This window comes from Eulemur rufifrons, chromosome 9, assembly GCF_041146395.1.
Source record: "Eulemur rufifrons isolate Redbay chromosome 9, OSU_ERuf_1, whole genome shotgun sequence".
NCBI classification, from domain to species: domain Eukaryota; kingdom Metazoa; phylum Chordata; class Mammalia; order Primates; family Lemuridae; genus Eulemur; species Eulemur rufifrons.
This window is the reverse complement of record NC_090991.1, coordinates 32,529,073-32,551,598: the sequence shown is the minus strand read 5'-3', so window position 1 is coordinate 32,551,598 and position 22,526 is coordinate 32,529,073. Positions and strand designations below refer to the sequence as shown.

The 22,526-nt window shown below is 40.8% G+C and overlaps 1 protein-coding gene across 1 annotated transcript in view; it reads left to right on the top strand.

Moving 5' to 3' along the window:
• The window catches only part of UTP18 (UTP18 small subunit processome component), a 37,571-nt gene extending 23,535 nt beyond the window's left edge, over window positions 1-14,036 (top strand). The window contains exons 10-14 of the mRNA XM_069482377.1: window positions 340-463; window positions 6,307-6,481; window positions 11,732-11,874; window positions 13,086-13,122; window positions 13,887-14,036. Of these exons, the coding sequence (XP_069338478.1) occupies window positions 340-463; window positions 6,307-6,481; window positions 11,732-11,874; window positions 13,086-13,110 (467 nt within the window). The 3' untranslated portion in view covers window positions 13,111-13,122; window positions 13,887-14,036. The remainder of the gene's footprint in view (window positions 1-339; window positions 464-6,306; window positions 6,482-11,731; window positions 11,875-13,085; window positions 13,123-13,886) is intronic.
• The last annotated feature ends 8,490 nt before the right edge of the window (window positions 14,037-22,526 follow it).

Here is a 22,526-nt window from a genome sequence, read left to right as displayed (position 1 = left end):
GGCTTTTGGGTAGTGTTGGTGTTGTGTTTTGTATCATATTTTTGCTCCAATAATTTATCTGAGTGGAACATAGCTTTTCTAAAAGCTCAGTTTAAACCAACATTTTGTGATTTTTCACTCTAAACCTAAAGATATTTATTAATGACTAGCTGATACAGTTTTCTATATATGTGAATGTCTATAAGAAATATTTTTAGCCCAGTTTTCTAGAACTAGGAAGATTATTATAGATTTATATTTATAGTTCCTTGTACTATTGAAGTACTTGCGTTTTCAAGTTTAAAGCAAAATTAACCACCCCCCCCCCTTTTTTTTTTTTTTTTTTGCTATTTCATTCAGGGGATGGAGAAGTTTACGTTTGGGATGTGAACGCCAGGAAATGCCTTAACAGATTTGTTGATGAAGGCAGCTTATATGGATTAAGCATTGCCACATCTAGGAACGGACAGTATGTGGCTTGTGGGTAAGTAGAGAGAGGTTCTTGTAACGTCAGTCACATTGTGCTGAGAAAATATTAAGGGATTAAGTATACTATACTAGGTGATGCATGAGTATTTCTGTTTACAAACTACTCAGTAATATGAAGTTGGTCAACCCAGTTGTGCCTTTTGCATTTTATTGTCTAGTACAGTGTTTAATAGTAATGTTATAGTAGTCCCCCTTTAACTGCAGGTTCACTTCCTACGGTTTCAGTTACCTGTAGTCAACTGCAATTCGAAAATATTACATACAATAAGATAGTTTGAGAAAGAGACCACATTTACATAACTTTTCTTACAGTATATTATTGCTCTATTTTATTCTTAGTTGCTGTTAATCTCTTATTGTGCCCAGTTTATAAGTTAAATTTTATCATGGTATGTATGTATAGGAAAAAACATAGTATATTTTGGGTTTGGTTTCAGGCATCCACTGGGAGTCTTGGAATGTATCCCCTGCGGATGAGGGAGGACTACTATGATGGCAGCTTACCAGCTTTTTAGCAAAGAAAATACTAGACTACCTGACTTATATCATTGTATTTTTTCCTGTATTTGAAATACCTGTTTGGTCACATCAAGTTTTCCTAGAATTATTTTCAGCTTCTTGTTATTGATGAGGAGGTAGAATAAGTAAACTTTGGGTTTAAGTTTTAAAAATATTTACAGCATTTTTCCTTAATCTAGCTAGGTGGTCTAAAGCAAAAATGTGTTCCTTGGAAATACCATTTGTTAGTATGTAGAAACCTTAAAAATATTATCTAGAATTCATGTTATTGTGCTATTAACTGGAAAAAATGGCTATTATACTGGGGAAAAGATGGCTATATTCCTATTTGATTTTTAAGATGCAGGATGGGTGAAGGAGACATTGGATACTTACCAGTAATTCTGAACTATCTTACCAAATCACTAATTAGCACTTGTAATTCTTTTTTGTTTAGTTTTTTGTTTGTTTTTTTTTTTTTTTTTTTTTTTTAGAGACAGGGTCTTGCTCTGTCACCTAGGCTAGAGTGCAGTGGCATTACCGTAGCTCACTGTAGCCTCAAACTCCTGGGTTCTGGCAAGCCTCCTGCCTCAGCCTCCTGAGTAACTGGGACTACAGGCGCGTACCAACATGCCTGGCTAATTTTTCTACTTTTGTAAAGATGAGGTTCTTGCTTTTGCTCAGATTGGTCTCGCATTCCTGACCTCAAGTGATCCTCCCACCTTGGCCTCCCAAAGTGCTAGGATTAGAGGTGTGAGCCACCATACCTGGCCTATTACCTGTCATTCTATAGCATCAAGGGGTAGGTTTTTATGACCTTCATAGACCAAACACAATTGAGTCATAAAAAGATTTCAGTCAAATCGTCCCTTGCGTAGGAAGTCAAGGGGGTCTTGCTCTCCAGAAACAGCATAGTCTCCACTCTGTGTTCATTCCCTTCCTCAAGGTTAAAACTGGGGAAACTGGTTGTAAATATCCCCACCACCATTTGGAAACTGGGGCCTGGGAGGAAAGGCAAGTAGAACTGGGCCGTGGCACTTAGGGAAGAGGCCACCTGCCTTAGGCAATGGGACAGTGACAGATAACTTGGTGTGGGAGTGCCCAGATGAAGGCCCTTTCCTTTTCTTTGTTACCTGAGTCACTGTACCTGTGCCAAACCTGTAGGGAGGGATGGGCTATCGTGAGCCAAGCATTTGCCAGGGTAGTGTGCGCTGTGGCAGCAGTTCGTGATTAGCAGATCTTCTGGGAATAAAGCTCCTTTAAAATGAAGACTAGTGTTTAAACTAATTATAAGTAATTTTAAGCAGAACTGCTTTTGCGTCTGTGTGGGGCAAGAATAACTGCACAAAAATAACCTTTATGCACATTTGTGAAGTCAGTAAAGTTAGTCTTTTTCTGATCCTTGCCCTCTCTTCTCTGGATCACTTTTTATTAGTCCCTTTTGAAGGGCCTAAACAGGAAAGAATCTAAAACTCATTTAATTTTAATTGCCCTTCAGTGTAATTGAATTCTGATGTGCTTGGCCAAAGACTATTTAAGCCTCTAGAATCTTCAAGTTATTCTTCAAGAATCTTAAGCAAAGTTTTAAGCCTGTAGAAGGAAGAAAGGGACAGGGGAGATGAGCCTGGAGGTCACTGTGGCGATAGGCATCAGGTAATGCGGTAGTGATGAGGGCAGTGGGAACAGGAGTAGGGGAGATGGGCAGAGAATGTTTATGACGTACTTGATAACTGCCTAGAAAATGGGGAGTGGGAGAGAACCAGTCACGGTCTCAGGCTCCAGGCCTGAGCAGCCAGAGAGCGGACTTGTCATTGAATAGCGGGAGCAGGAGGAGGAGGAGTGGTGGTGTTGGAAGAGATAAAGTGCACATGGCTGTACCCACGGGCAGTTAGAAATGCAGGTGGAATCAAGACGAAAGACACGGATTTGGACGTGGCGGGTGATAGGTAGTCTGTGGGAGTACACAAGATGAGTGAGACGCCAGAGGTAGGTCGGAAGGAGAACCTTGGGGATGAGGGTCAGCGGAGAGAGGTGACTATGAGGGAGCCTGAGGATTCCAGAGGAGTCAGGAGAGTTCAGCCCTCGAGGCGTCAACAGAGGGGAGAATTTGAATTTTGGAGGTTCTGTAGGACATCTGCAGCTGTGGCGGTGTCTTAAACTCTTGATTTGAGGATTGTGCTTCCTCAGGCCATCTTCACGTGGCAGTGAAGGAGAAGCAGCAGCCACCCGTAAGCCATGCAAGCCTGGAGTGGTGCTTAGGTGTTGGAGGGATTCAAGCTGCCCTAAGGAGTGGACTGCTTGGGAGTCCCTTGGCGGCAGGTGGTTTCGTGTTCTGCTGTTGTGGTACTACAGCTTCTCTCGTCCTCTACTTGTACATGCCACTCGTGCCTCACCCTGGAGTATGGTGCTTCAGCCCCTCCAGCATCAGAATACCCAGAGTAGTGGTTAAAACACAAGATTCCTGGGCTCCACTCCAGCTCTGTGATTGGCACAGGAAGCCCAGGAATCTGCTCCTTAATACCCTAGGTGGTTCTTACGCATTATAAAGTGTACCTGTCACTTGTTTGCATTTTTTCCCTCTACTGCAGGGTTTTTCAACCTCCGCCCTACTGATACAATTTAGGCTGGATAATTCTTTGTGGTGAGGGCTGTTCTGTGCACTGTGGACTGTTGAGCAGCATCCCTCGCCTCTCCCCACTGGACGCCAGTAGTGTACCTTCACTCCCTCACTGCCCAGTTGAGACTGTCAGAAAGTTTCCAGGCATTGCCAAGTGCACCCTAGGGGGCAAAATTGCCTCTGGTTGATGACCACTATCCTACTGTATAGTGTCTTCTTGGTCGTAATATTAATTTATCAGTGGCCCCCATGTGCTCCTTCTATATGTCATTTCAGCTTCGCCTTCCACCACCACCACCATGTGGTGGTTCCCAATCCAGATTCATAAATGAGACATTGATCTGGCCAGTGGGCATCGTTGCTGTTTGGGAAGAACTTTGTGTACCAGGACACTTGGTGGTTGCTGATCTGCTAATGGGCTGACTGCCCTGGATTCAGAAGGCCCCTTTAGTCCAGTCAGCTGTGGTTGGGTGGGAAGATAACAGGCAAGTCATTCCTTTATTTAGGGGTTGAGAGGTGAGCGAGGCGGCACACTTATTTCTCCCTTTGTTCTTGCTCTTCCCTTCACCTGTAATACCCTGTTTTTCCTACCTAATGTCTGCCATCCCCAGCTCAAGTCCTCCCTCTACCTTCCACAAAGTTCATCTGGAGCTACTTCATCTCATTCTGTTTCCCTTCTTTGAGGTTCTAGATCACAGATAGAGCTTAATGCTGTATTATATTCTCTTACATCGCAGGCTGTTTTATGCAGGTGTATTTTTTTCTGGGATAAATTCCTTCTGATAGTCTGTATTACTGTGACACTTTGCATACTACTGGACATGGATATCGTTCAACAAATATTTACTAATCACTCTTAGTGGCATATTAGAATAAGTTATATTCTTTTACAGCAAACACTAAGTTTCTATATATCAAAATAATTAACCTGTACCATTTTTGTTCCACAAATTTAAGCAGTAGTCAAATAAGAATTAATAGGCATTATTTAAGGAGCCACTGATGTTCATGATGGTAAGATTTGATCTAAAATTGCGATTTAGAAGAGCCATATGGATTATAACTTTGTCCTTAATTAACATGGATTTAGGGATAAATCAGGTTTCAGCAAGAAAAGAGATTTAGTACAGAATAAGTACAATGAATAAATATTTTGATGCTAGTCAAAAATATAAACAAGGAAAAGATGAGATTTGTCAGGCTGCTGTGACAAATACCATATGCTGAGTGCCTTTTAAACAAGGGAAATTTCTGACAGTTCTGAAGGATGGAAGTCAGATCAGGGTGCCAGCATGGTTGGATTCTGGTGAGGGCCCTCTTCCCGGCTACAGACAGCTGATTTCTTGCTGTACTCTCACAGATCAGAAAGAGGGTGAGAGAGTTCTCTTGTCTCTTTTATAGGGGCACGAATCCCATTCATGAGGGCTTTACTCTTATGACCAAATCACCTTCCAAAGGCCCCACCTCCTAATTCTATCACATTGGGGGTTAAGATTTCAACATATGAATTTTGGGGAGACATATTTAATTCATAACAGAATTCTGTAAGCCAAGGATATATACTGTTTCTCCTGCATGGTTAGTATGGACTATATACAGTTAGCTCTGCTTAAACTAACAGGTTATTTAGAATTAAATGAGAAGATGTGCATGTCAGTGGTTTGAAGACTGAATAATTCTAACATACCGTTTGTGTGTTAGCTATCATTTCAAGCTACAGAACCTTTCACGTGAACTGAATTTGTCATCTTTATGCGTTGTATCTGACTCATTGTTGGCAGTCCGTCAGTGTTAAGTGAATAAATGGGGATGTTTGAGTGATAGGAATGAGACTACACTTGGTGTGGAATATGTATTTGTCACTCTTGTGAGATTGAGGCTTAATTTCTTACATCTTTCATGTTTATATTGCAGTTACCAATTAAGTATCTGTGAATTGCAAATACCCTAATGCTGCACCTTATACTGTATATGATTCCCATAATTAAGGGATCTGAAAGTTGAGATCAAAATGTTTGCTTAAAGTTCTTATCTATGAATGGTTCTGTTGGTGATGTGCTTACAACATAAGGTCATTAGGATCTACTTTTTAAGAGTATTTGGTACAGTTTATTGCTGATATATATTTAGATAACTTGGGGTGAATGATCACTCCCATAACCTTGACTATAAATATTCCTAGTAAAGCCAAACTAAGATGCCTACTATTACTGCTCCCTTTCACTGGTTTTAGAAGTTCTCACAAATGTCATAGAATAAAAAAATAAAAGAGATACTATAAATATCTCTTATAATAGTATAAATGGGGGATGGACAGTTACCATTCATACATTAAGACTTCAGGCCACAAGCACCACGACAGGGGAAGTCTTGGTCTCTTTTGTTCATTTTTGCATCCTAAGCACTTAGTGCCTGGCATAGAGTTGACGTGCAATAAATATTTATTGAAGGAATGAATAATGGAGATTCTATGTTTTTTTTTTTTGGATTTTCTAGCTAGACCAGCAATTGAAAAGCTGCCAGAGTTAACAAGAGTTTGGCAGAAGCAGAACTGGTAGAACGTGTCTAGCTTTTGCCTTGGGATGAACTCTCCAGCTGCTGGTCTCTTTATAACATATGATTCCTGCAAATACCAGTCTGTGGGGTTAAATCTATATTCACTTAGATTGTGAAAGCCCTTTTACTTGTTTTTTAATCTATTTTATTGCCTTTTCTCTTTGCAGTTCTAATTGTGGAGTGGTAAACATATACAATCAAGATTCTTGTCTCCAAGAAACAAACCCAAAGCCAATAAAAGCTATAATGAACTTGGTTACAGGTGTTACTTCTCTGACCTTCAATCCTACTACAGAAATCTTGGCAATTGCTTCAGAAAAAACGAAAGAAGCAGTCAGATTGGTAATATCTCTTTACTGTTTTATCATTAAGTTTAAATTTTAAGTTGAAAACATGGAAAGGTAACAGGAGAGTGTTGAACAATTTCTAAAAGAGTGGCTTTTGATGTAGAAATTACCAGTATTACAGCTTTTAGACATAATTGTTGAAGTGATCCACAGTAGCCACCAGGTTTGTATTATGTCAGCCTTTTTGGGAGAGCTGTGCTGTCCACACTTAGAATTTCTTAAACGGTGGTCCTCATTTTCAGAGGTTTTTTTCTACCATATATATTAAGGTATGTATGTAAGGCAAACACTTTATTCCTCTACGTTTTTCTTTCCTCATCTACCTTTTTTTTTGTTTGTTTTGAGATAGAGTCTCACTCTGTCGCCCTGACTAAACTGCAGTGGTGTCATCATAGCTCATAGCAACCTCAAACTCTGGGTTCAAGAGAGCCTCCTGCCTCAGCCTCCCTAGTAGCTGGGACTACAGGCATGTGCCACCACGCCTGGCTAATTTTTCCGTTTTTAGTAGAGACAGACAGGGTCTTGCTCTTGCTCAGGCTGGTCTCCAACTCCTGACCTCAAGTGATCCTCCCACCTTGGCCTCCCACAGTGCCAGGAGCTACTGCACCTGGCCTCATCTACCTTTTTAAGGCCTGTTGTCTTAATAGAAAGGAGGCAGTTCTTAGATTTTGAAAATAAATTGTGTAAAAATATTGCAAATTAAATAGATAGATAGTACTTGTGAATATACCTCTGTGTTAGGAGTCCCCAGGACTGTCTCCAAGTTTAGTGACTTACTGGAAAGACTTACAGGATTCTACATACGGTCATACTCATGGGTAAGATTACAGCAAAAGGATACAAAGCAAAATCAGCAGAGGGCAAAGGTGCATGGGGCGAAGTCTGAAGGAAACCAAGCATAAGCTCTAAGAGTCCTCTCCCAGTGGAGTCACACAGGACATGTTTAATTCTTCTAGCAATGAGCTGTGACAACATGTGTTAAGTGTTTTCTACCTGGGAGGCTCATTAGAGACTCAGTGCCCAAAGTTGTTATTGTAGGCACCCTCTGCCTAACATGTACTGAAATTGTAGAGTCCCAGAAGTAAAGCCAGGTGTTAAGCATAAACTGCATTGTTCGTACAAGTGGATTAGGCACAGTGAGTCATCCTTATCATTTGGGGGAAGTTTCATGCCAGTGTAAGGAACTATTTCCTAGTGAAGTTCCCAGATACCACCCAAGGGCCACCCTTGCAAACAGGCCTTTCTAAGGATGACAGTCTCAGGCCTGTGTTAACTCTTTTCTGCCCAACCTCAGAGCTCAGATTAAATGCCCACCCCCATCTCTGTGAAGTTTTCTACCCTTTAGGCAGAACCAGTTTTCTCATTCATTTAACAGTCGTTTGCTCTAGGCGCCAAGTATACAGATGACATAGAACTTTGAATAGCAGTATTGCATTGTGCTGCTGTTGTGTGTATACTACCAGATTGTACCCATTTTACAAAGTTTGTTATTTTTATCTTGCTCACTCAGCAAAAAGCCTTGCATACTCCATCAACTTTGTATTGCAGCATATATAAAGATTTGCAAAGAATTTTACAAAAAGATTTGAGCCATATAACAGTTCTGCAGAGGATTAACTTACCCAAAGTCTATAGTTAATAAAGGGCAGAATTACGATTCTAGATTCCATATTCTTTCTAGCAATTTAGTGGTTTTCCAACTGAATTGTGCAGAGCCCTGGAATCTGCACAGGACTTTATATGGCAAATAGGGCAAGGAGGAGGCCAAGCTTCTACCTGTATCATATAGAGCAGCATCACTGTTACCCATGGTATGTGTTGAGATCACATGATTTTCTTAAGAAGGGGTTCTGCTGGAAAAGTTTGAAAAATATAGCATTGCATTTTATAGCCTCTCTGTTGAATGAGTCATTTGATAAACGAGAAGGTTCTAATTCAGGTCAGCTTTAAAATCTCTTCTCCTTTAATGGGGGTGGTGTACTGGTACATATTAACCTTTTATCATTTTAGTGGTAGTAAATTGTTTTAGAAAACTATGGGATCTATCTCCTCTTGACATAATATATTCCACAAGATGCATAATAGTTCTGAATAGTTTGCTTCAGTGATCATGACAGCACTTATGCTTTTTTATTGTGGCAAAAATCACACAAGGAATTCATTAGTAACAGCCAAATCACAATTTTTAAATGCTAGTCAACCATCATCTCTAATGGAAAGAAGCCAGGCATAGCAGCTTCAGAATGCCTCAGTGAAACAGTGAAACACAATCGCTTATAATGATCCAAACAGTTTTTTTATCCCAGTACAAAGCGGTGAATATAAATCTAAGCTGTTGCACCTGTAAGAGACCCAGAAGTCAAATCGTTATTGTATCTGTAATTTTGGATGTAGTAGAAAGTCGTAGGAATTCTTATCCATTAGATCAAGGATGAGTGAGCTTTTACTTGTTGAATTTTGCTATCTGGACCCTTAAGTATCGTGAAAGAAATGGTGTCAGAGATAAAAGGAACTTTCTGAGTTAAATAAGTTGGGTCTTTATGGGGCTTTTTTAAAATTAAGGGCTCAATTGTAGCTTTCAATACAGAGGCCGTAAAGAGAGGTCAGAGCACAGCTTGGGTCTAACCAGGTGGGATCATTGGTCTGAGGGAGGGTGCGTTAATCAGTGGAGATTGCACTGGGGAGCTTTGCAGATAGATACTATTGACTCTCTTAGGAGGACATGGTAAACATCGACTCCGCTGCCTCTGATATTCCAAGTCAATAGAAGAGAGCAAGTTTAAAAATAAAAATAAGTTGTCAATAAATTGGCATTTATCTCCTACCAGAAGGAACACATGGCTTGTTGTGTGAATGCATGGCCACTGTGTGTGGTTTTGTAAGTTATTTGTTGCACGAGGGTCCTGTGTCTAGGGGGACACCATTTATGTCAAAGACTTTGTAAATGTGTGTATTTACCACAATATTTCTGGTACTGTGTGCTTTTTATTTAGCTACAAAAATAAGCAGCCACCTTCTGGTAAAGATGGTCTTAAAAAATTGCTGTGTGTCTTGTGCTCCAGTTTTTGTCCTAATAAGCAATTGATTTAATTATTAATTTAAAGTTACATGAATGCAAATTAGGAGACCTTTCCCCCCCAAATTTGGTTGGAAATAGAAAGGCAGGTGGTTTAATATAATTATCTTTAAGAAGTTATTCAAATAGAAAGGTTGGTTTTCATGTGTTTTGATTTGGAAAAGTTAGAAAACCAGCTCCCCAAACTTCAAAGTCATGCCAAGAAAGTTGATGAGTTAGTATCTGAGGAATTGTTTCAGAATAGCAGGGTGAATAAGGTAGGAACAATAGTCAGGCAAAGAATAGCAGATGTTTTTTCCCTGATGTTTTGGATCACCTGTTCATAGTTGATGTATACTTGGAGGATGCAAACTTATAATAACCTAAGCAAAACACAGTTAAGAAGCCAAGGCAGTTATCAAAAATTCATATAATTTCTACATTCCCAAACTCAGTATAAGTACATTTTGCACTATATATATTGTAGCTTCTCTCCATAAAACAGAAGTCTGCTTCATTAAGTGCTTTAAACTATGTGTGTGTGTGTGTGTGTGTGTGTTTGTGCGCGCGCACACACACACACACAAAGTAATTTCTCGAGGAATCTGTATAGAGAGCAGTGTTTAAGAACTTTAAAAGTTGGGCCGGGCGCGGTGGCTCACGCCTGTAATCCTAGCACTCTGGGAGGCCGAGGTGGGCGGATCGTTTGAGCTCAGGAGTTCGAGACCAGCCTGAGCAAGAGCGAGACCCCATCTCTACTAAAAATAGAAAGACATTATATGGACAGCTAAAAAATATATATAGAAAAAATTAGCCGGGCATGGTGGTGCATGCCTGTAGTCCCAGCTACTCGGGAGGCTGAGACAGGAGGATCGCCTGAGCTCAGGAGTTTGAGGTTGCTGTGAGCTAGGCTGACGCCACGGCACTCACTCTAGCCTGGGCAACAGAGTGAGACTCTGTCTCAAAAAAAAAAAAAAAAAAAAAAAAAAAAAAGAACTTTAAAAGTTAAGATCAAATGGAGATACTGCCAGTGTCTTAGCTTTAATGGATCAAGACCACTTCTTACCAGCACACCAATGCTATGTTGTACAGGCAGCAGGACCCGCCTTCTGGCAGAATTCAGAATGATTCAACATGGCTTAGAGATTCAGTGTAAATTTTACTTGCTTCACAATCAGTAGATATGTATCAGAGGGAGTTGGTCCTAATAAATGACTGACTGAAACCTGTTTAATAAATAGATGTATGTCTCAGTAAGTTTTGCCCCTGTACTTGTCTGTGAAAATCACCTTGAGTGGCTGATAGATACAGTCTCATCTAAATGTATGGAGGATGACACACTGCTAAGATAAATAGCCAAATGATAACTATGTATTTGAACTTGAAAGTGCTGTATGTCTTGGAAGAGCTGGAGAACATTTGAAAGTGAGAGTTGTTACCATCATAGTATGAAGGTATTTGCTTCTATGCCTAGATTTTACTCATCCACAGATTGGATGAGGACTTATTTTACCTGTCTTGGACTCGGGCCCATTTTTCCTAGAAGTAGACTCTGGAGAACAAGACTGTGCCCTTGTCATGCTTAGGCCTAGTTTTGAGGTGAGCCTTTAGCTCTCTCTAAATCAGGACACAGTTTCATTTGGAGTCAGGTTTTCATGATTCAGCCCTCTTTGAGGAGAAATTGCAAAAAGCAAAGAGTATATCACATAAGTGAAAAATAAAAGCGTAAAAAGGAAATATGATATTGGAAGGTGTGGTATGTATGACTTTGGGCTTCAGTTATATAAAATCAGACTCTTCATAATGTTTAAAACATCTGTTCTTGGTAATCAGATTTTAGTATTCTTTACCGAGGTCATTAAGCTAGAGCATTAGTGAGCACTGCCATTGACTTTTTGTTTTAGTTTATTTATTCATTTATTTGTTCAGCAAACATTTGAATCTCCCAGGCATCATGCTAGATGCTGCATTAACACTTTCTTCTCTTCCCTCCCTTTCTGCTTATTTAACAACACATTAAAGATCAAATTTTAATTTTAGAATACTTTGCTACATTAAGAGACTGTACTTCTGGCGTGCTATAATCAAAATAAACTTTTTGTTTCAGCAAAAAGATGGAATGAAGATTAAAATTTAAGAAAGATGAGTTCCCAGTTGTTGCACCTTAAAGCTTTTTATTATCTCCTGCAGGTTCACCTCCCTTCCTGTACCGTATTTTCAAACTTCCCCGTCGTTAAAAAGAAGAATATTTCTCATGTTCATACCATGGATTTTTCTCCCAGAAGTGGATACTTTGCCTTGGGGAATGAGAAGGGCAAGGCCCTGATGTATAGGTAGGTATTATGTATGTTTAAAAGTCAGAGATACCTGTAAATTTTCTGACAACGTGAAGAGATACTATGTACTCCCAATTCTACAATTATATACAATTTATTCACGGTTAATAAATTGTATAGCATGTTCAGCTTGACTCTCATCTTCATTATCTTTGTATATTTTTCTGTCATAAAATGTCACTAGCAGAAAAATTCACCTGGGAAATATTTGATTTTTTGGTAGGCTGTATTTTGAGAATGTTACATTGAGGAAGAGTAGCCACTTTAATGATAGCCACTTTCTTGGTGCCTTATGTTTAGATTAACTTAATTTGTTTGTTTGCCAATCGGGCAGCCCCCCAAACCTGAATAGGGTCAAAGCAACTCCCTAGATTAACTTTTGCTGATTTGACAATTCACAGTTTACTCCACTAGATTTACGTGATTTTTTTTTTTTTTTTTTTTAAAGGTCTATCTTTCCCTGCAGCTGTAAGCTGTAAATAAGGATGTTAACCACAAAAATAACCAAAAGTTATATACTCTGTCCAGGTTCTTTTCTGCATCGAACATACTTGGCTATAAAACAGGAACAAACAAAATCTAATTGCATCATTGCTGGAAGATATAGGTGACAAGGTAGATCTTCAGGGAGAACTAAAGAGCTTTCAGTAGAAAACCTATGACTTAAATCACAGTCATTTTTGCTTGTTCCTTGTGTGGGTAGTGAATGCTGCGTGGAACCCTAAGTTTATGTTTGCATACTTTAGGGAATGCCAGCTTTCAAAATCAACTGAAATCGAGAGTGAAGACAAGGAAGAATGTAAATTGATTTTGAGGAGAGAGTTGTGAAAAGAGAATATAACAAACAATAATGTGGCTTTATAGTTCTACTTACTTTGAAAGGAAAATGGGTTATACCTGGATAATTCCATCAGTCTCATTTTAGATGAGATTTGGGGTGGTTCTGTTTCAGTTCATATTTTATAAAAGGATGCAGATTCTTATTGCACTTAGAAATTCTCTTCCAAAGCTTTGGTTTTTTATAACTGAAATTTTCTTTTCTCTAAGTAAGCCCCAGAGGCCATCAGATTTTTCATCAGAGCATTGTTTTCTAGAGTGAGACCGTTTCTAGCTATACCAGTAAATGGGTTGGATGGACATTTCTATTGGGAATGGTTGATGAGATATTTGAAAGACTCCAATTTGATAACTTATTTTTCACTTTTCAGATTGCACCATTACTCAGACTTCTGAAGATTATTTGAAGTAAGAAAATCCTTTTTTATAAATTCTACAGGTTTTAAGATTACACCCATTGCTGTCAGTTGGCAGAGGTGTACCACATTAGCTGGGCTTTGTTTCTCTGCCTCCAAGTTGCTGCGTCTTCAGTTAGGGGAGTGGGATGTAAGTGGGTCAGGAACTGTCTAGCTAGAGTTGAACCTTCCTTGGGAATTTCTTATCCCAAATCACAACATTATGGCTCTGTTCTTCTGAGGTCAGAGCTCTAATATTGTGTTCAGCAATTGTCCACTAAATCTTAATTACCGAACATGCTTAATCCACAAAAGACAATAGACTTAACAGAGAAATAGGTATCTTCACATATAGTTATAGCTTGTGTGAACTTAAACCTTCCTACTGTGTATATGTTTCCTGAGAGATTATAACTGGCTTGCCCTGTTTCACAGAGCTAGATAATGGCTGGCTGTCAGTTTTGCTGCCCAATATTTAAAACGTAGGACACGCTTCCCTTCTCATAGCTTGCTTGATCTTTGATCTGAGATATGGTGGTTCTGTGGTTGAGATTTGCAATTGGCCTGTTCATCACAATTGAGTTTTTGGTCTTTTCTGAGATTCATGAATGTTGAGGAGAGACTGTTAAAGGTAGAGGACTTTTAAGCAAAGCCTTAGCCAGGAGGGTAAGGCAGTTCAGCTATCTTGCCTCTCAAAATCAGATCGCCAGCACATGGAGTTTGTTGATGAGCAGCAGCTGTAAATCAGGTATGTAATTTCTTCTGTTCTTTCCTCAGATCCAGGGGAGCCACAAGAGAAACCCGTCCTGATATATCTTCTCAGAAACTTTCCTGAATGTGTGATAATATATGACTAATGATTTTTATAGAGCCAACTATGCTTAACAGCATTGTCTTAATAAACATATGGCAGCTTTTGTTTGAAAAGTGTATGTGGTTCTTTCTCCCACCTGCAGTGTGTGTGCACACACACACACACACACACACACTCTCTAACTTGGATGCACTTCTTTTAAGGCTAACCATGAGAAATTGGAAACACCTATCTGTAGCCAAAAATATAATATAGGCAGATTTCTCATACTTGCCCCTCTTCCTGCAGAGATCTCTCATTTCAGAGTATCAGCCAACAGATACTCTGATGAGCTGTGGCGGTCAGTTGGCTTGACGTGAGAGCAGTGAAATCTCATGAGTGAGTTTTGAACTTACAAGTCTTCCTAGGAAGGTGATTATGGAAATGAAAAGGCTGGTTTTTTTTTTTTGGCTTATTTCAAATCATTGTCATTGTTACTTGAGGGAGCATATGAAAACCTGGTCCTCTTGTCTTACTAATTATTAGCCACTCCCCTTCCTGGAAATGTTCAGCATGCCAACTTAAATGTTTCATTTAATTTGGGTTCCAAGGTTGACAATTGATTCTGTCATTCTGTAACCATAATATAACCTTGCTTTAGACTAGTCTCTGCATTTCTTAGGAAACACACTATATCAGTTATTAAAGAGATATTAAAGGGGGGGGGTGGGCCATGAGAAGTACCAAGTCGCTCTAATAGCTTTTAACCACCTTGCTAAAACATGGAACAGGAAGTTAGGGTGGAGGAAGGAATTTCTCCAGTGAGAAAATATGGCTCTGCCCAGTGAAGTAAGAGGTCCCACTTAAGAATATTCAAACAAACATGTCAGTGGGGAGGGTATCTTCATTGTCTTCAAGGCCCTCCTTAGGTCCACTGGAGATTACCTGGAGCAGTCTGATAGGTGTGGGTTGTGTTAATTTACGCTAGCATCTTTCTAAAAAGCACATTTTTTTATTAGGTAGACTATTGCTATCTAATTGTGGAGGTGCTTCCCCTGTCCCCTCTTTTTTCAGCAACATCTTCCATAGTAATGTTAATGCTAAAACTTCACATTCCTGAAACCAATTGGCTTGTTAATGCTATTTCTCTCTCACGCTGCTAGAGGGCAGCATTGGATCATGTGAATAATTGGAGGCAAGGTTTTCTTTAGCTTTTAGCATCACCTTGTCTTTAGCTTCAGCTAAATAAATCATTGTTTCAGAAATGCACACCAAGCCTTGTATGTGCTAATTTTGTATATGGTTCTCAGTTCCCAAGAATTTATCATCCTAGAGAAAATGATGGAAGCAGAGTTTAAATTTTAACTATACTTAGTTAAAATCTCTAGATCATTTTTATCCTCTGCTAGAAGCAGAGCAAAGAATTCCCAGTTCTAATCTCTAAGGTAGACAGATGTGGTATTTGTTCTACAGACAGAGATGCTACCAGTTCTGTGTCTTGTTTTTAATGCTTTTTTCCTCCATCAGTGGGAGTTAGGGATTTGGGTCGGGCTCTCATTGCTTCTCCTTGTAACCAGTGCCAAACTAATTCTTCAAGGAAATGAGAGCTACACCGTGAACTTCACACAATTCTCTATTGGCAGTTGCTATGATAGCGCGAATGTGGCTCATGTCACCGTTTTGAGGGAATCATCCTGAGCTGTGTGGTGATATTTTGCCATCTAGAGCCACAGGATGTACTCTGATGAATCGACAAGTTGAAATCTTTGATATACCCCATTTCACGTCTCTCCCCATCCCCACTAATATTTAATGAGCTGAAGAATTATTAGTCTTTTGAAGAAATTTCCTCTGTTTGAACAAATTACAGGTGAAAGGTCATTTGCCTTACCAGGTGTTAAGTGTGTGTGTGTTTCTGGTGAGTTTATGTAACCCTCTCCAACCTGCACAGAACGAAGTGACCGGCTGCAGGGTTTGTGACCAGCATATCTGCATTTCAGCTTGGGGATGATGGCAGCAAGCCAATGCCCACGAAGTCAAACGCTTGCTCACAACTTCCAGGAGTTCTTAAGCTACTCAGGATCATACTTAAATGCATCTACAAATTCATTACACAAGAAACAAAAATATTGTCCGTTCTTTTATTCTAAACTGGAGGAAAGGGGTGGGGTGGGGAGAGCATTTCTGACACCCTGGAGCTCTACTTGTGCTGACATCAGTATATACATAGACTCTCGTGTAATTCTCATTGTTCCTCTGTACGGAGAGTAATATCGTCATTTTACAGGGAAGTAAATTGATGTTTCAAGAGATTGAACATTCCAATCCTAAAGCCATAATCTTTACATAGATCAGTGATCCTCCAAGTAGGGTGTGCGTACTTGATGAGATATATAGCCCATTAGAATGTACGAAGGAAATACTGTAACTTCTATGCTGTGCAAAAAGTAATTTTGTTTCTTATTCATGCTGTAGATCCGTGTAATTTACAAACAAATATGTTTACATTGGGGGTACAGTCAGGTACCTCCCTTACTAAAGGACCCCTGACCTAAATGCCCAATCTAGTGCCACGCCAAACTTGACACACTTCCACACCCTTCTCTCTCCTGTTCCCAAACCCTTTTTGTGTTTCCTATAAGGCTAACAGCTCTTCCATTAACCATCACATGAGCCCAGTACATAAGACTGAATTCAAACCTGAGATTTTTCTCTACCCCTACCCCCCAATTGCTAGTTACTGAGCAATTTTTTTTTTCTCTCAAAATGTTCTATCCTACAGCCGCTTCCCCAGGACTCATCAGCTCTCGCTTTTTAAATAATCCCCTGACTGGTCTTATTCCTTCCTCCTTCCTGCATTTCAATCAGATCTCTGCATAGTAGCCAGAGATTTTTTTTTTAAGTTTATTATGGAAAATTTAGACATATAAAAGCTGAGACACTAGTATAATAGTATGTATCACCTAGATCCAGCAATTATCAGCTTGTGGAAATCTTTACATCTTCACCTGTAAACTCTCTGGTTAGTTTGAAGCGAAGGCAAGATGTGTCATTTCATCTGTAAATACTGAGTTTGTACAGAGTTGTGTTTTAAAAATATAAATCTCAACATGTTACTCTTGCTGAAAAATCCTTCAATAGCTCGTCTCTCTCAAGCTCTCTTTAATTTCTCCATTTATAGAAAGGGCATAAAAATAGACCTGCTTCGTAGGATTAGTTAGGACAGCACCTGGCCCAAAACAAGTTCTCGCTGAATGTTAGCTGCCATCATTATCATCATGACCATGGTCAGGTGCAACGCTAAGCCCCTTAGCGTTGTAGAAGGGCCCATTATTTCGCCCTCTTCCCATCTCTCCAGCTTCCTCGCTCCACAAGTCCTGAGCTACTTACGATTTCCCTGGATGAGGCAAGATATTTTTGTCCCCCATGCCTTTGTTCTTGCTGATGTTCCCTTTCAAACACTGCTCAGGTAGCAGGACTCAGTTGGAATTCCTGGTCTGTGTTTCGTTTTGTTACAATGGTAAACTGGATGGGCGTATACTATAGTGCCTATACCGTTTGTTTTATTTGTTCGCCATTAGATACTTTTCATAATCTAATGAGTGAGAACTGATACCTATTATCATTTTACTTTTCTCTAGCTGTGGTTTTGATTCCTTCCACTGAAAAAAGGATAACAAAAGTTATGTGATTCACACTGTTTATAAGAAGTTTATACTAGTTCTTCAGTGAAAGGAGCACGCCCCCCCCACCGCCCCCACATTCTTGCCATACATTTTTTAACATTGCTTTCCTGCTAGTATTTTATTCATCTTTGTATCTCCAGCATCTAGTTTAGTGCTTGCTCCATATATTAGATGCGTAATTTTATGTGCTTAAAAAAATCTGACTTGATTACAGATGCAACAGAGAGTAGGGTAACAGCTAAAGGCACATTTTCTGAATCCCGAATTGAGATACATGGGCTAACTAGGGATTTTTGTGCCACTTGCAGATGTGAGAAATTGTCTTGGCATAGTAGGAATGTAGAAATGATGAAACTTCTGAGGTGTTTTGATGGCTTATATGGGCAGCAAGTCAGAATGTTTGGAATTGGGACTATTTTGGGGATTAAATTTGCAAAGAAGAGCTTAAGAGGGAAAGTTGAGGCAGAAGGAGAGATGAACTGTAGGTAGCCGGAGGCAAAACTCAAGTCAGTTTTTAAAATAGATGATGAGTTGAAAATAAACCGGGAAACTTTGAATTAGCCAGCAGCTGGCAAATGCATTTTCTCGTTGACAGCTAAGCAGTGATAAAATTCCCTCATTGTAGGTCCTGCCTCCCCTCCAGAAGGCGTCTATGGGCTTGGCATAGTAACATGGAATCAAATTCCCCAAAGTTCCAGCAAAGGTGTATGCTGTTACGTTTATGTGCCTCCTGTTCTTTCCCAAACCCTTGCTTCCTCACGCGCGCCTTCCTCCTCTTGCCCTCATCTGGATTTTCAGATCGTCCGTCCACCCAGTATCGACTGAGCGCTGGTGCGTGTCAGGTACTGTAAGGCTCACTCTGGGTTCCCAGCAAAGCCATGCAGTAGGTATTACACATTGGACAAGCGTGGCCAAAGGGCAAGGGCAGGGTGCTTTGAGAACATGGGGCAAGGAAATGGGACCTGGTCTGAAGGGTCCTGGAAGTCTTCCTGAGGAAGCCCTGTGTAAGCTGAGTTCTGAAGAGTGCGTAGGAGTTGGCCAGGAGAAGGACTCTCTCTGCCCGCCACATTCTCCCCAGGCCTGCTCTCCATTGCGCTCTGTGCAATCCCCCATCCTATTGTGAAAACTCCCCGTGCATTTCCAGACGGCTTCTCTTTATTTGGAGCCCTGGGACCTCCCTGAAGCTCCTGGGTCTCCAGTGGGTCTCTCTCTCCTCTTTGATGGCTCTGTCCATCCACCTGCCACTCATGTCTCAGTTTGGTGACAGAGAATGCTACCGTGACTCTTCTTACACCATGCTCTAATACGAACTTTAAAGGGCATAGGGTACTCATTTGGTCTTATTTCCAAGTTTTGGATAACTTTTCTAATAATGCCCACATTTATGAGGTATTTAGCACTGGGTCCAGCACAGAGTAAGCTCTTCATATATATTATTGCTATTGTTATTTTAAAAAGACTCTACCAGCACATTGCACACAACAGGCTCTTCATAAATGCTGAGTTCCCTCCCTCCATCCCAGTGCCTGGGGGCCAGGCAGGGCAGAGAAGATAGGGCTGTAGGAATCACATGTTTGGTAAGGACCTTAGAGGTCGTTGGGGCCTCACAGTGGGAGTGCTCTGTCGAGGGTTACACAACTTGTTAACGTCAGAGCTAGACTTGGGATCCGGGTCCTAATGCTCAAACCCAGCACTTTAATGCTCTCTCTACTGCAGTACCACATGCTCTCCAGCCTCTTTGTAGGGTCCTTGTCTTTTGTTACTGGAAGGTGGCAAAAGTCTTGACTCTGTACTCTAAGACGGCTCTTTTAGTCTCTTCTGCAAAGAGTGGACTGTCTTGTGCAATCCCAGAAACTCCCAGGAACTCTATCTCTCCAGAGAGCATCTCTGGCTGTCTCTTGGGGATGGGATCGGGGTAAGGGAGGATACAATGCCTCCTCCTGCTGTTTCCCAGAGTCTATCTTGTCTTGAGGGTTTGGAGGACCTATATATCCTGGAATCTCCCTAAATCCCTCAGTCTTTGGTTAGAAGTGTCCTTGACGCCTCCCTCTGCTTTGCTTATGGAGGGATGGCCTTGCAGGTGCCAGCTGGCACCTGCTACGCATCTTCCGTTGTGTAGTTTTAAGTGCCCAGGGTCCTTCTAGAGACGTGATCCAGGAGGCAGCGTGGCATCAGCGTTAAGAACACAGAACCTGGAGTCAGCCTGTTCTGCTTTAACGTCAGCCTTAACTTGGGCAAATTATGTGAACTCTCCAAGTCTCAGTTTCTTCACCTGTAAAAGAGGTTTAACAGTCGAGGCTACATCAGAGAATTAGGAGAATGATGGAGAATTAGGAGCTGCTACAGCAAAAAACCATGCGGCCCACTGCCTGGCACATAGCAAGCGTTCAGTAAATGCCAGCTGTTATTATTGTCTCATCTGAGCCTTGCTGCTGCCTTGGTAGGTAGGCAGGGCAGGTGTTATTAACCCTTTTATGCCCCCGGGAAGGCTGAGTTTCAGAAATGTTAAATGACTTGATCTGAGGTCACAAAGCCAGTACAATGGCAATCAGGACTCCAGGTGGCCTGACTCTGAGTTCAGTGCTCCTTGCCCTCTGAGTGGCCTCGGAAATGAATGGTGTTTCGCTTGGGGTCCTGCTGACCAACTTTCATGTCTGTAAATTCTCTCTCCTTCCACCTTCTCCTCCTCTTGTCAGAACTCTGCCTGATGTTCGTCTCCAGAAATCCAAGGGCCAAACCTCTACCTGTCGCTGTGAGGCCAGGACGCAGGCCTCTCAGGAGGGCTACTCGGCTGCTGAAAGCTGGTGGGTTCCTGCCCGTGCAGTGAGTGACTTCAGTTGGGAAGGAACTGAGTTGTCTATTGGGTGGAATTACATTGAATCCCTTCAGCTTGAAATAAAACCTATCAGGCCGGGCGAGGTGGCTCACGCCTGTAATCCTAGCACTCTGGGAGGCCGAGGCGGGTGGATCGCTTGAGCTCAGGCGTTGGAGACCAGCCCGAGCAAGAGTGAGACCCCGTCTCTACTATAAATAGAAAAAAAAAAATTAGCCGGGCATGGTGGTGCTTGCTTGTAGTCCCAGCTACTTGGGAGGCTGAGTCAGGAGGATCGCTTGAGCCCAGGAATTTGAGGTTGCTGTGAGCTAGGCTGACGCCATGGCATTGTAGCCTGGGCAACAGAGTGAGACTCTGACTCAAAAAACAAAAAAAACAAAAACAAAAACAAAAAACCTATCATATGTTTGTGCATTTAAAAATTGCAGAATGAGTTAATTTTATAACAGGTATTGTAATATATATGATAATACTGAAAAATACTGAGTTTTTACACTTACATTTTATACAGAAGATAACTTCTCATGCAAGGCGTCTGGGCTTATTGTTTTTATATATTACCAGGAACATTCCGTTTTGTGCAATAAAAGCATTGAGTTTTATCCTTTTTTGCTGTCTGATGGGTTGGCAGGGTAGTTGCTAATGTTCCCTTATTTTCTTATCTCTGGAGTATTAATTTCTGAAATGCAGGGCTCTTTCCCTTGTTCACTGGGCAACTCTGGGTAAGTTACTGAACCTCCCTAAGCCTCAGCTGCCACATCTGAAATCATGGGGATTGTCTCACAGCCATGTGTAAAGGGTACACTGAGATGATGTATGCGAAGAGCCTTTCGTAGCACTGCCCCTGACATTTAGTAGGGGCTTGGTCAGCCTGAGTTTATCTTATGTGTCTACAGTCCTTCACACTTATCCGTCCATGGTCACATTCGTTACTTCATTTGCTCCAAACCTGTGTGGCACGTGGGACCAGTATTAATTTGAAATATAGATAGATATGGCTACATTGCTTTATAAAAACCTTTATCAGTTTATACTCCCATCAACTCTGTGTGAAAGTTCCCAATTTACTGTATCTTTACCTAAGCATCACATTTTTTTACTGAAAAATAAAACACATAGAAAATCCCACACATAACAAACTTGCAACTTAATTCATTATTATAAGGTGAACACTGCCCAGGTCAAGAAGCAGAACTTCAGCCGGGCGCAGTGGCTCACACCAGTAATCCTAGCACTCTGAGAGGCTGAGGCAGGAGGATCACTTGAGTTCAGGAATTTGAGACCAGTCTGAGCAGGAAAGAGCAAGACCCCGTCTCTACAAAAAATAGAAAAATTAGCCAGGCATAGTGGCACATGCCTGTAGTCCCAGCTACTCAGGAGGCTGAGGCAGGAGGATCACTTGAGCCCAGGAGTTTGAGTTTGCAGTGAGCTATGATGATGCTACTGCACTCTTGCTCAAGCAACAGAGAGAGATCCTGTAGAATTTTGCCTCCCAACCCAGAAGCTGTTCCAATCACATATCCTCTTTCTCTATAAGTAACCACTCTTATTTACAGTAATCATTTCCTTGATTTTTTTAGTTTTTTAAAATCAAAATGTATATTCCTAGACAAGATAGTTTACTCTTGCCCATTTAAATAATGGGATATTTTAAAAAAATCTCTCTTACTCTGTAAATTCCTCCTCCACCCCTTTTTTTCATTACAATGTATCTGTTTGAAGAAGTCAAGTCATTTGACTTGCAGAGTTTCCCACAGCTTGGGTTTTTCTGATTGCATACTTATGGTGCAGCTAAGCATATTCCTGAATCCTCTGTATTTCCTACAAATTGGCAGGTAGTTCTGAGACTGGATCAGAACTCAGGTTCAGTATCTTTGGCAGGAGTATTGGTGGTGGTACGCATGACCATAGGAAGTGCATAATATCTGACGGTCTCTCTACGATGTTAGTAACCATTGGTATTTAGTGTATTGAGGGTTACAGAATGGTGACGTTCTAATTCTACCATGTCTTTTTCATTTATTAGTTGGAATATTGTTATAAACGGATACTTCCCATCATTTATTGTTTACCCCATGGTATAGTTCATATAGGAAAGGCAGGAT